Source organism: Mus caroli, chromosome 5, assembly GCF_900094665.2.
Source record: "Mus caroli chromosome 5, CAROLI_EIJ_v1.1, whole genome shotgun sequence".
Lineage (NCBI taxonomy): Eukaryota > Metazoa > Chordata > Mammalia > Rodentia > Muridae > Mus > Mus caroli.
Window position 1 is genome coordinate 82,775,104 of NC_034574.1, and position 13,695 is coordinate 82,788,798.

Below are 13,695 nucleotides of genomic sequence, written 5' to 3' on the forward strand. Positions count from 1 at the left end.
CTGTTGTGAACTGGCCAGGGGCTCACATGAACTGGGTTTCACCTAGGAGGCAAAGTGGGGCTGAAAGAGAGGAAAACTAGGTGGACAAGAGAGAGAAATGGAACCAAGACAGTATTCTGATCAAGGCTCAAATGTTTAATGGCGGACACACTTCATAAAGGAGCGGGGAGGCCCATTCCTGACAATTCATCCTTGGAGCCCAGCTGCAGGTGACCATGTGCAGGATAGGATGTAGTCTCCGGAATAGCTAGGCCAACTCCCAGCAGGTAGCAGCAGCAACACTGTCTGAAAAATAGAATGATCTAGGGAGGAAGTCTCCACCCTAGGTAATCTCCTTAGTGGCAGCAAAGTCAAGGTCTGGCTCAGCCTGCTTCAGGCTTGTGGGAGGTTACAATACTCTACTAAATAGACATGTCTCAGTCCTGCTGATCTCATTGTCTCCTCTCTGCATCAGTCTATATCTGAAAAGCCTATCAATGTCTGTTGACATGGAACAACCTATTCATAATAGTATTCAGAAGAAAACACATGCAGCCACTGAGCTGTCAGAGGCTTACATGATCCTGTTCTTTGCCTACCATTATTAATAGACTGATTAGTAACACAGTACCAAAACTGACATAACTTTTTGAATGTGGTTGAAAGATAATAATAAAAAGTGTCCTCTGAGCCCAGCACAGGTAATGTTATTGGAGACATCCAAAGCTAAAAGGTGATGTCACTGGGCACATCCAAAGCTAAAAGATAAAAATGAGGTAGTCTTTGAAAATTTCATTTTAAAAAATACCCACTTTTGAATAAATGACTAGCAAGAAGAAGTTGATTTATTTAAGGATTCTTATCCTTCCAAAGCACCTTGGTAGAAGAAGGACTAAGGACTATCTTTGTATTCTTCATGATGTAATTTCATAGTGAGAGAAATAACTCTCTCTTCTTGGTGTGATGCTGGCCACTTTCTAGAATGTAATTTACTTGAAAAGCAGTTTGAATTAATTCTCACTTTAGAGGGAAAAGAGCTATGCTATTTATATTTACATACTAAAAATAAAAATTTTGTTTCTAACTTCAAATACTCGGTTGTGAAAATATATCTTCGTTTCTGCTTCTTATTCCATTCTTTCTTCATTTTGAGACAAAGCCTTGCTCGGTAAGAGGCCCAGGCTGCACTGGACTCAGTAAACCTCCGCTCCAGGCTTTTGATGGTGATATCACAAGCTTGCTCCATTGTAGCCAGTCTTGACCTATCTAGGTATCTTGCATACTATACAATTCATTTGTTTCTATATGAACACTGCTCCTTAAACAGTATATACTTAAACCTACAACTCCTTGGCCCTAAAATAAGATCAAAATCAGACACAAAGTATGCATGGAAGACTAGACTAGGTCTAGTGTTCTGAGGGTAACGGTGGTTTGAATAGGAACGGCATAGGTTCCTGAAATGCTGTATGCCCATGCACTTAGGATTTCGTAAATGTGATCTCTGCTTTTGAAAATCTTAGGTCATTATGAATTGACATCTCTGTGCCAATTGATAGTCCTTTTACTCCTTTCTTCCAGCTCAAGTGGGTACAGATTCATTTTCCTTAGCCATTTGAGTCTTCACAGAAAAAGCTGAGCATCACAAATTGAAGGAGCTAAATGGATGAGTTCAACTGGGTTCCATCTGTGGAAAAGCTTGAGTATCAGGCTAATGAGTTTGGATAGCATGGTAGCAGAGAAAGGTCTTTGAATAGTCCTTATGACTGAAAAATACAAATATATGTATATATATATGTATATATATATATAATTTTATATTATATATATGTGGAAGTTGATAGACTGAAGCCAGTTCAGATATCTGGATAAGCAATTACTTAGGCAATTGTGCCAGTTCTGTACTGCGATCCCCCAAAATGTTTAGGCTCTCTCCTTCTTTGCTATTTCTTAAAATGCAGAGGACTCACTTCTGTAGACCTCACAATGATTATTTTAAAAATCTCAAAATTATAGTCAAAGAAAAACATCGGTGTTGTCTGTAGGAACTAGGGAAATATAAAGGACACTAAATAAGAAGGACCTTGCCACACAACTTCTAAATTATGATAATCAATAATATTGTCTAGTACAGTATATCTTTTGGCTTGTTCCCATCAGAAAAATGCACCTTACAAATACATCTTATTGAAATCATTCAAGGAATGCAGTGACTTTTATATAAGAAATTAAGTCAGACAAAGCTTTTGTAAGTATTAAATGTTAAGCAAAGCATCACACAGTGTTATGAAATTGTTCTCGAATAGTTAATACATAGCCCAAAAGGTGATAATGTTTTGGGGGATTAGCATTCTTGATGGAATTTTTAATGAACAGCTAGGTTGCATTTCCCTGGGAAGATAAAAAGGCTTAGGAATGCTAAATACTGTAGGAATAATGAAGAGGCTTGGAGTGATAAATACTGTGCCTCCAGTAACTCTCAAGGATGCCCATGCTAGAGCCCTCAGTGAAAGGCAAGTGAAAGAGGTGGGGGTGGCAATTCTGACTTGCTGGAGCAGGAACTGGAAGATTTCCCAAAACTGCTTGGTCCATGGAACACTCCTGCCAACATGAGAGGAAGAATCCAGACTTTCAAGTTTCTGCCTTAAGTGGTTCTTCTGTAACTCTAAAAGAAGGATATTTGTGTCCTTGGGCAGCAGAAAAGCAAACAGGCAATTTAAATTTAATTTTATATGGAGACTGATCCTATTTATAAATGCTTCATGTTGACTTATCACCTTCACAAGACTCCTTAATACTCCACGCATTTGGGAGCTAGGTTTCAATATAGGGATTTGAGGGGTCTCATAATGCATTCAGGTCATGGCAGTATTTATTGGTAACTATGAGCTTTATAACAGGTTTCAGCAGCTAATTAATTTTGTGTAATAGAACAGTTCACATATTCCAGTCCTTTCTTGCTCGAAGTAAGCCCTGTTCTGTTTTCCATTTCTGTGAGTTTAGGTATTTCACATATTTTGTGTAAGTTAAGTCACGTAGTCTCTGTCCCTTTGTAGCATATTTCACTTAGCATAGTATCTGTCTTGCAATAGCCCAATTTTTACAGCCGAGTTTGAGGGATTCTTTTCCTTGTGGTGTCCCTTCTTGTCCCATTAATCCAACAATACAATCTTGATGGTCTATATGACTACTCTCTGCAGGAGCTAAATAATGAGTTCTAGAAATCTGGCTAAAGCATGTGCCTTATTGTTGTAAACCTAGTCTTAGGTGGCAATTGGTTGTGACAGACAATCATGTACATAATATAGTTTAAGTCCAAATTCTCATGAGAACTCTTTTCAATGAATACCCACTTCCTTGAATATATAGCAAGGCCACTGGCTGTAGATGAAGGGTATTTGAGAGGATTCTATTTAAGCTTTTCTCAAGTGCACCGTATATCATGAATGACTTACTAGCAATAACAGGTCCAGAAATGTTCAACAAGCCATTTGGCTTCTTGTAGTCAGCTGTGAGCTCATTTTTAGGCAAAAATCATGCACAAATGGGATCAGAGAGGTCCTCTGGATGTTTCATTGTTGATCCTATAGTCCTTGAAGCAAGCCTGCTCTTGTATGTAGTGATGGCCTTCCACGAACTTGCTCATCCCTGTGTTACCCAGTGCATTACTCTTTAATTCATGAATAACTTGAGCTATAAGCTTGATTAATAGTTGAATGCCTCTGACTTTACCTTGGTGTCCTAGCTCCAGAATTGCCCCATATTCTTCTAAGTTATGGGCTAGGCCAGTACACAGATAGATGACAGCAAATGACTTCCAACCCTTTATGAGGAATAGAACTTTTAGATGATTTTTGTGCTCAGGCATAAGAACTAGTTGTTAGTTATAGTGTATATTTCTGGTCTCAGATATATCTAATGTTATATGAGCACAGAGATATCCAATGTTAAATGAGCAAGCAAATTAGAATCGTAAGATGCCATTGTAGATCACCATTCTTTGACAGTCATTTAACAAATGTTTCCACTTAGTCCCCTACTCAAATTCAAATATTTTTGGTCATGCTTTGGTGACTAGGAGTCAATATGACTCTTAGATTAAAAAATAATAGACGCCATGGCAAAGTGAAAGCATCCAGATCCATCCTGCTCGTTGGAAGTGCCTGTAGGATGTGTATTTGTTTGGTTTGGGGAATGACGTTCATTGCTCCAGTCCATGTAATTCCCAGGTCTTGGAATTTTAGCTGGAACTAGTAGGTTGCCTCTGTCTGTCACATGAGCCGCTGTAATACTTAACACCTCTGACCTTCTCCTCAATTGAGGAACTCTGATAATAAAGTCAAAGCAATCTACTACCCTGCTTTGAATGTTTATTGAATCAAAGTCTCATCTCATGAAACTACAGCAGTTATGTTGGCAAATTCAAGTTGACTATGGCAGTGTAGTAGATTTGCACTGATAGTGCAAATTATGTCCACTTGTTCATGGAAATTATCACGAAAAGGAAGGCTATAGCTTAGTTTGTGACAAGGGGTCCCCTCCGGCCTGGGGTACTTCCCTACAGGAAAGACATCCTGTAATGATCCTTCCATCTCTCACCCTGCTTCTCACCTTTGGCCCTTCCACATGGCATCTTCCAGGCTTCTTAGTTTCCCTGTGGCCATCTCAGAACATCACTGTCTCCAATGAGTGCTCCAGAACATGGAATACTTCTCTCCAGTATAGTAATTCTAGGGAACTATGCCAGCTGGTCCCAACTTGTTACCCAAATACACTCACAGAGCCCTGGGTCTTGCTTTAGCAGTTTTAGCATCGTTCATTTGATCTCATTCATGCATTTTTGTTTTTATCCATGGCAATAGATTCAGGCTGGTGCTCAAGTACTTCTGTTTGTAACTTTTCTAATTTGATTAGATTTTTTTTTTCCAGACTACAGCCCTTATAAACTTTTTGGTGACTGTTCAAGAGAGATGGGAAGTTCAAAACAATACCTCACCCTCCAAGTGTTAATATTACTGCACCATTTCTTCCTGGAGCTGCACTTGACACACTGGGGTTGCAGCTCAGCATTCCTCTAGGAGTCTAAGGTGAAAAAAAAAGTATTAAGTTGAAAAGAGAGAGAAGATCAAGGGATTGGGGAGGGTATGGAGGAACGGTTCAGACTATGTTTAATACCATTTATATTACAGAATGGATGGATAGGTGATGATCCCTTCCTTTATCCCCATTTCTCTCCTCACATCCTTCTCTCTCTCTCTCTCTCTCTCTCTCTCTCTCTCTCTCTCTCTCTCTCTCTCTCGTTTTGTTCTGACCATTTGTTATTATGTAACACCTTATGTTTATTTGGAGCCTGTAATTTCATTTGTGTCTCCTGAATATTATTTTTTCTTGTCTTCCCAGGAGCTAGATTATGTAAGAGGCCAGGAGAAGTAGTTCCTTCTGATTACAGCATCTTCTCTCATCCTAATCAGAAACAGTAAGAGAAGTATTTCCCTAGTCTTCAAAAAGCCTATAGCCCCAAAACTTCAAAACTACCATTAGCCCCAGGGCTGAGGCATTTGTGAGACACAGAGAGCATGCAGCTAAAATGCATTAGAGATTCCCTGTGTTCAAACCAGCCACTGAAGTTGATCATTGTAGTATGGGATAAATCTCAATATCTGTAGGGGCAATGCAGTTATAATATTCCAATAATAAATAATTACTGTATTGAGTTTATTTGAAAATTTATTAAATATGAATGAAATAACAGTAGAGTGGAACATTCATAGCAATGTATTTTTTTCTACTGACTTCGTTTCTGTTTTGGAATCACTCACTTGCTAAGTGTGTGGAGACACAAAGCATAGCTTTCACCTTAAAGGGAATATAGAGAGAGAGTTTATATTGGAGCCAAATTTGAGTAACCATGGCCTCAGAAACAGAATGTTGGGTTATCTCAAATTCATTGTCCCAATGTGGAGATCCATAGAGGTTTATAGTATTAATAATACAGAACAAAATAAGAAATCAATAAACATTGGTGGGCACATCAGAAAAGTGAGTACAGCAAATTGGAGGTGCAACTGTTGCTCTCGATGCTGTCCTCAGTGGAAAAGATGTGGAATTTGAGTGGAAAGAACAGTCTGCATCCTCCAAAAGTGTTTCAATTTTTGCGTTTATGGGGGAGGTAGCCACAGCTACAAAATATAAAGAAAATAAGAAAGAGCCTAAAATATTAGAAAAAAGGAGGAAATAAAAAAGTACCGTTAATACATGGTTTTAAAATTATTCCCCTCTTTCAACTATTTTAATGTCTCAGTATCTAGTTACTTTCCATTATATTAAAAAATGTAACCATGAAAAAAATTGCATTTTTTTTTATAACTTAAGAGTGGGGATGCAAAGGCAAGTTGCTGGGGCAAATGAAAAAGTTTATTTTAAAAACTGAGGATGATAAAGACTCGTTAGCAGATGCCATCTTGTCTTTAGGTTGCAGGCACAGGGTCAGCATTGGGAGCTGTGGGGGAAGTATGTCAGAGAGGAAGGCGCCACTGCAACTTACAGATGTCATGCTTTCTGTCTTTCTGTGGCTTGAGCTGTTATCTGAAGCTTATAGAACAGTAGGGGTCTGTAAATCTAAAAGAAAATGACTGTGAGGGTGGGGATGGGGTGAAGAACTCTGGGAGAGGGGACCAGGAGGGGGCATGTAAATAAATATAATAACTAATATCAAAACAAGAGAGAGAAAGAAGAGAAAAAAGGAAGAGAGAGGGGGGAGAGAGGGAGAGAGGGATAGAGGGAGAGAGGGAGAGAGACTAATAGGTTCTACACAGGCGGCTTTTCTGGGAGGAAGGCCAGTACTACATGGAATTAAAATGACTTTCAGAGCCTCTGTGAGAGTTTCTTGAATCACATTTTATTTTCATTTTAAAACCCAATCCTCCTCCATTTATATGTTAAATTGAAATAGAACACAGGAATCAACTAGACCTCCAGTTCATATTGTAGTTTTTGATAAAGCATCTTTAAAACAAATAAAAAAATATGAATTAGATGTAATGTGTTCATGTCGGACTCTCTGAACTGGACTAAGTGTAACTCAGTGCACAGGTTTTATGCCTAGGTGCTCGATAAAATATGGATAAAACTCTAGCTGTGTGTAATCCAAAGCCAAGGCACATCTGCCAAATACAGGTATTAAGGAAGTGCTCATTTAAGTAGTGAGGTATCATTTTCTTTTCCTAATCTGAGTGTGAAGTATTGGGGTGACTTTTCTTCACATCGTGGGGAGGTGTGTCTTTGTATTTTCAATTGTTAATTCTGTATCAGCAGAGAACTAAATGCTGGCAGGGTTTTGGTATTGTAATTCCTATGACTGACTCATCATTGGGTTTTTACTTCTGTAAATATTCGTTCTTCCTCAACTGCCTAAGGCAATCTATAATTATATCAGAGGTTGTCTCGCCACTGAGTGGTTAGAATAAGGAGCGGACGGGCAATAGCTGGACAGGAAGGGGAGGGTAGAACTTCTGGGCAGAGAGAATGAAGATGATGTAGGGAAAGAAAGCTGAAGCTGGAGATTCAGAAGTAAGACACAGAGGGGAACAGGCATGGACTGCAGAGGAACAGAGAAAGGCATAGAGCTAGCTAGCCATGTAGACAAGATAGTCACAGTTGGGTAAAAATAAATGAGGTAGCTGGAGATTGTCCCATCTAAAGGCCTAAGCTTTAAACCATATAAATAAATAATAAATAAATAAATAAGCAAATAAATAAATAAATACTGTCATAGCTAATGTATTTGAGTTCTTTTCCTAAGACTAGTTTATTATACATTCAAATGTTAGTTTATTTATTTACAAATGCATCCTTTTTCTGAGGAAAATGCCACAAAAATGCTACATCTCTTTTGCATGACCAAGGAAATAGAGTAACAGGATCTCACCCATTCAATGATTTCATTCAGAAGTATCATCTGTAACACAGCTCCATTGAGAAATTAATAATAACTTATTCATTTAAGTTATGTGTGACTCTCAAATTAGTATTGGTTCAGAGTTAGGTAGAAGCAAGTGAAAGTAGAGGATTACTAAGTCAATATATAAACAAAAGAAATAGCATCCAAAATCAAGCATCAGATATGTAATACATAACTCAGTTCCTACTGTAATATTTACAGGACAAACATGTCTCACCCAACAATACATGTATACTTGCCAAATGTCCAGAAGAGATTGTGAAAATCACTAATTGCCTCAAAGGTTTTCAGAGTGTGATCTTATCAGTTAGTAGTTGATCCACTCAAACTTACATCTACCAACTTAAACTTCCTAACATTTCTCTTAAATGTGAATATAGGAATTTGATTTTATCAGTTTGTTTAAAAACCAGAATACCGAGGAGGTTTTGCATTTTCAAAACACACATAGAAATAGTCCCGTGTCAGATTACTAGACAACATAGAGGCTCTTCCGATGTCCACCTGTCTTACAAGAACAAGTGGGTTTTGACAGATAAACTATGTTCAGAAGTGAAATATAAACTATAACAGGGAATCAACTCTAATGATTGTTATGTATGGCATAAGGGAGTAATTTCAAATACTTCCAGTTAAAATCCTAACAAGATAAATACCATACTTATAATTCAGGTCCATATAAAACTGATAGATTACTGAGAGCTCATTGGAAAATTCAGTGATGTTGAGAAAATGTTTCTCTTATTAAACTTAAACACAGATGTTACATTCTACCAAAATTGTACTAATCTTTTTTTTTCCATCTTCTCCTTTGTTAAGGTCCACCATGAGTGAGAAATGGGACTCAAACTCTTCAGAAAGCTGGAATCACATCTGGAGTGGCAATGATACACAGCATCACTGGTATTCAGATATCAACATTACCTATGTGAACTACTATCTCCACCAGCCCCAAGTGGCAGCTGTCTTCATCAGTTCCTACTTCCTGATCTTTGTCTTGTGCATGGTGGGAAATACTGTCGTTTGCTTTATTGTGATAAGGAATAGACACATGCACACAGTCACTAATTTCTTCATCTTAAACCTTGCCATAAGTGATTTACTGGTTGGAATATTCTGTATGCCTATCACATTGCTGGACAACATCATAGCAGGTATGTTGGCTTGTGTGCTGTATAATGGTGATCTGAGAAAAGTTTCCACACATACCTAGAGTCCGAGCAGAGTCATTCGTTCATTGGCACATACTGATTGATGTCCCAGAAGTGTTCCAAGTATCGGTCTTCACAAGATGAACATTCTAAACAAAACATGTAATAAACAAATAGATATAGTTTGAGAATAAGAACTTCTCTCTGACATGTCTGGGCCCAGGTTATCACTTTGCTGGTACCACCTTACATTTCTAGAGGTGCAGGGCAGTGCATTTCCTAATCCCAGTAAGGTGTTCATTCAGAGTGTTGATTTAATACTGTGCTATGAATTGAGAAATAACATTTGAAATGTTCATCCCTATCTATATAAGAAAATAATTAAGTCATCTCAGCATATTAGAGTTATCCAAAGTAGGACAAGCTATATTGAGGTCCATATCTGCTCATGTCACTCAGTTTTCTGCCATAACTATTTTAACTTAAATGGCTACTTTACTATTTTGCACATAAATGACCGCAGTGTGCCGTTGATTTTGCTTCCCAATGGTTAGCGTCTTGGAGAATCTCCTGTCTTTAGTTTTGGTAATTATGACCGTATATCTAAGTAATATGCAACTAATGTAATTTTTTGTTTTTCAGCTGCATAAGACATAAATTTCATTTTGGTAATCCACCATACAGACACAAACTTGCATTGATGTGCTTCACCACCCCTATTGGCCCAGGCTAGGACTAGCTTGGCAATTGCTAGGTCTCCCCACTAATGCTCTCTCAGGGCTCTCCCCTACTCTTTGTCTTTGGTCCTCTGTTTTCTGGATGCACAACTTCATCTACTTTATTCCTTCCTAAGAAATAGTACATTGTGATTGAAACATTTCTGAGAACTTACATGTCCGTAAATGTCTTTCCTTCACCCACAATCAATTATAGTTAGCTATGTGAACAATTCTGGACTGAACTTTTTTCTCTCAGAATTTTAAAGGAATTGCTCTCTTAATGCTTCTGGGAAATGTTTGAAAAATTTGACTCTTGCTGTCTTTTATTTAAGTTGTATATATATATATTTTTTTGCCCTGAGAGCTTTTTCAGTTTTCTTTATCCCTCAGTGTTCTGAATTTTATAAAATTAGGGTTGGGAGTTGCTTTCTATAGTTTGTTTATTGCACTGGATTCAAACTACTGCTTTCAATCTGGAAACAAATGTGCTTCATCCTGGAGAATTTTCTTGGCAAAGTCTTTTCCCTTCTTAGGATATATTCTTTGCATGAAAGAGGTCAGGGGTCCCCTTTCCATTATGTCTCTTGTTTTCAAAGACTTGTGTGTGTGTGTGTGTGTGTGTGTGTGTGTGTGTTGGGCTGGGGTATATACCTATAATATCAACATATTAGCAATCCAGGCATGGGGGCTAGAGGTTAAAGTTCAGTGTGGTCTACATAAAGCCACTGTACCCAAAATCCAAGAATTTGAGACTGAACAGATTGCTTAATGGTTAAGAGCAGTTCCAGAGGACCTTGTTTTAGTTCCCAGCACCCTGTGTTGGTTGGCTCAAAACTGCCTATGACTCTAGCTTCCAGGAGATTGGGAACCTTCTTCTGGCTTCTGTGGGCACCTGAACTCACCAGTGTATACCTACACATAGACACACTCATATTCATGATTTTAAAATTATAATAAGTCTTCCTTTTAATCCAAGAGCAAAGTATGTAGCTCAGTGTCAGCATGCTTGCCTAGCCTGTGTAGGGTCCTGGGGTCAATCCGGACACTGTGGGCAGAGAGGAGTTTCCTCAACTTTCACCTGAGTTCTTCTATTTTATTGTCTTAAATCACTTGCCCTTATTTTTGTTTGTTTTCTGTATGTATCTTTACTATCACTTTATATTTTTGAGATTACTGGTAACATCTTTATTCTGTTTTGTGTGTGTGTGTGTGATTTCTAGTTTTCTATATCACAGTCCTCTCTTACATTCCGTTAATTTATATTTGAGGCTTTTTTAGTATTAAAGACCATTTAGTGGGGATCCCTATGTATTCAATAGACTCACCGAGGAAGATAATTTTATGATCTAGACTGCCTGGGAGGCTGAAGTAGGGAGATGTGAGTTTGAAGCCGACCTAAGGAACATGGTGAGATCTTGTCTCTGAAAGCGAAGTGAAATAATCAGAAAAGGCAAATTCAAATAGGGCCACTGTTAAAATATGTACATTTGTTGTAATTGTGCTAATAGAGATTAGATATAGATAACATTTTTTTAAGAAACTATAAGTTTTTTGTTTTTGCTTTTTTAAGAAAATAGACTTTTAAGATCTAAAAACCAGAGTTTAGGAGAAGTTATGTTTTTTTTTTTTAATAGCTAATGAGTATTCAGAAGGTCAGACTGTTTTGATAGCTTTATTGATTTCTATTAGAAATGCCCTAGTCACTGAGGTTTAGGTAAGTAACTGAAATAGATGACTGCTATTCATGCCAAGGAGTCTCTGTTATTCTGACTGTGGTGTTAGTCACACACTGTGCATACTCGAATCATATGTAATTCCCAGTACCTCATAATCTATGGGGTGTATTTCCAAATAAGTAAATTAATATTCTGGCTATTTTATTCATTTAAAGCAATGCTTCTCAACCTGTTGATTGTGACCCCCTCCCCCACCCCCACCCAGGGGTCACCTAAGACCATTAGAAATATCAGATATTTACATTATAACTCCTAACAGTAACAAAATTAAGTTATGAAGTAGCAATGGAGATAATCTTATGGTTGGCTCACCACAGTGTAAGGGACTATTAAAGGGTCACAGAGTTAGGAAGGCTGAAACCACTGGTTTAAAGTACTGCAACATAAGGTTTGATAGCTTGCACTCTGGATACTTACCTAGGTTTAAATATTGTTAAGTCGTCTGGAGCAAGGTGTATAGTTGTGGTTTTTACCTCGTGTAGAGATGCCATGAGTTAGAGATGAGAGCATTCAGAATCTTCCCAGGGGATTAAATACGGTAGCAGGGCTAAAGTGCTTCTTATAGTACCAGGGATGTAAGCAGTACTGTATAAGGTCTTGCACTGAGGAAGCTCATTCTGTGTGAAGATATTACTGAAAATGCCGGCATACATTATTCTACGGAAACTTTCATTTCTTGACTTTTGTTAATATGTGCCATAATATGTGTTAATACGAGGTAAAATTATTGTCTCAACGTCTATTCTATTCCCCATCCAGGATGGCCATTCGGAAGCAGCATGTGCAAGATCAGTGGGCTGGTGCAAGGGATCTCAGTTGCGGCTTCCGTCTTCACCTTGGTTGCAATAGCTGTGGACAGGTAAGTCAGCTCCAAACCTTGAGTCCCAGAAAGAGTTAATGACGTAGTTCCTACACCTGGTTGCCACTACTAGATGGTACTGAATATACTCCTACAACTATGCACCTGCTTGCATTACTACAACCAAGGGATGCCACCCCCAAATTATTGCTTCACTGAATATACAAATTACATAATTCATGTAATTACATTATTTTTTTCAGTTCTTAAAGGGTCAATGTTTTCCATGCAGTTACAGCTTGGGAATATGAAGCAAGTAGGTATTTAATTTTAGAATCATTGATATATTGTTTTTCCTCTTTGCAAAAATTATATAACAAGGCCAGTTGGACCTTCCATGTTTGTCCTTATAAACCACATCACTTTTTTAGTAAGAAATATGTGATTTTTGTGTGTATACTGACTCACAATATATATCACATTCCTAAGAAACACATTAAAAACAAGGGTGTCCTACAAATGAATGTTATATAATAAGCAGGGATCTCTACAGTGAATGAAAGCTGTATTATCAATTGATATTTCTACTTCATCCGTAAGTTTAAAAAGTTTACTTCTACCTACAGTTAGTACTTAAATGTCCTTAAATGCTTTTGAGCAATATTTCTGATATGACACTTGAAAAAAATTAAAGCATTGGCCCTCTTTATTTTTCTTTTTATTATTATTATTTTTTTAATTATGTATTTTCTTCATTTACATTTTCAATGCTATCCCAAAAGTCCCCCATCCCTTCCCCACATCCCCTACTCACCCACTCCCACTTCTTGGCCCTGGTGTTCCCCTGTACTGAGGCATATAAAGTTTGCAAGACCAATGAGCCTCTCTTTTCACTGATGGCCAACTAGGCCATCTTCTAATACATATGCAGCTAGAGACACGAGCTCTGGTGGGTACTGGTTAGTTCATATTGTTGTTCCACCTAAACGGTTGCAGATTCCTTTAGCTCCTTGGGTACTATATCTAGCTCCTCCATTGGGAGCCATGTGATCCATCCAAAAGATGACTGTGAGCATCTACTTTTGTGTTTGCTAGGCCCTGGCATAGCCTCACAAGAGACAGCTATATCAGGGTCCTTTCAACAAAATCCTGCTAGTGTATGCAATGGTGTCAGCGTTTGGAGGCTGAATATGGGATCAATCCCCGGGTATGGCAGTCTCTAGGTGGTCTCAGCTCCAAACTTTGTCTCTGCACTCCTTCCATGGGTGTTTTGTTCCCAATTCTAAGAAGGGGCAAAGTGTCCACACTTTGGTCTTCGTTCTTCTTGAGTTTCATGTGTTTTGTAAATTGT

General features: G+C 38.1%; 1 protein-coding gene across 2 annotated transcripts in view; it reads left to right on the forward strand.

Moving 5' to 3' along the window:
* The window catches only part of Npffr2 (neuropeptide FF receptor 2), a 52,062-nt gene that overhangs the window by 29,103 nt on the left and 9,264 nt on the right, over positions 1–13,695 (forward strand). For both annotated transcript variants that reach the window (XM_021163720.2, XM_021163719.2), the window contains exons 2-3: positions 8,759–9,093; positions 12,305–12,404. In XM_021163720.2, coding sequence (XP_021019379.1) covers positions 8,766–9,093; positions 12,305–12,404 — 428 coding nt within the window. In that variant the 5' untranslated portion in view covers positions 8,759–8,765. The remainder of the gene's footprint in view (positions 1–8,758; positions 9,094–12,304; positions 12,405–13,695) is intronic.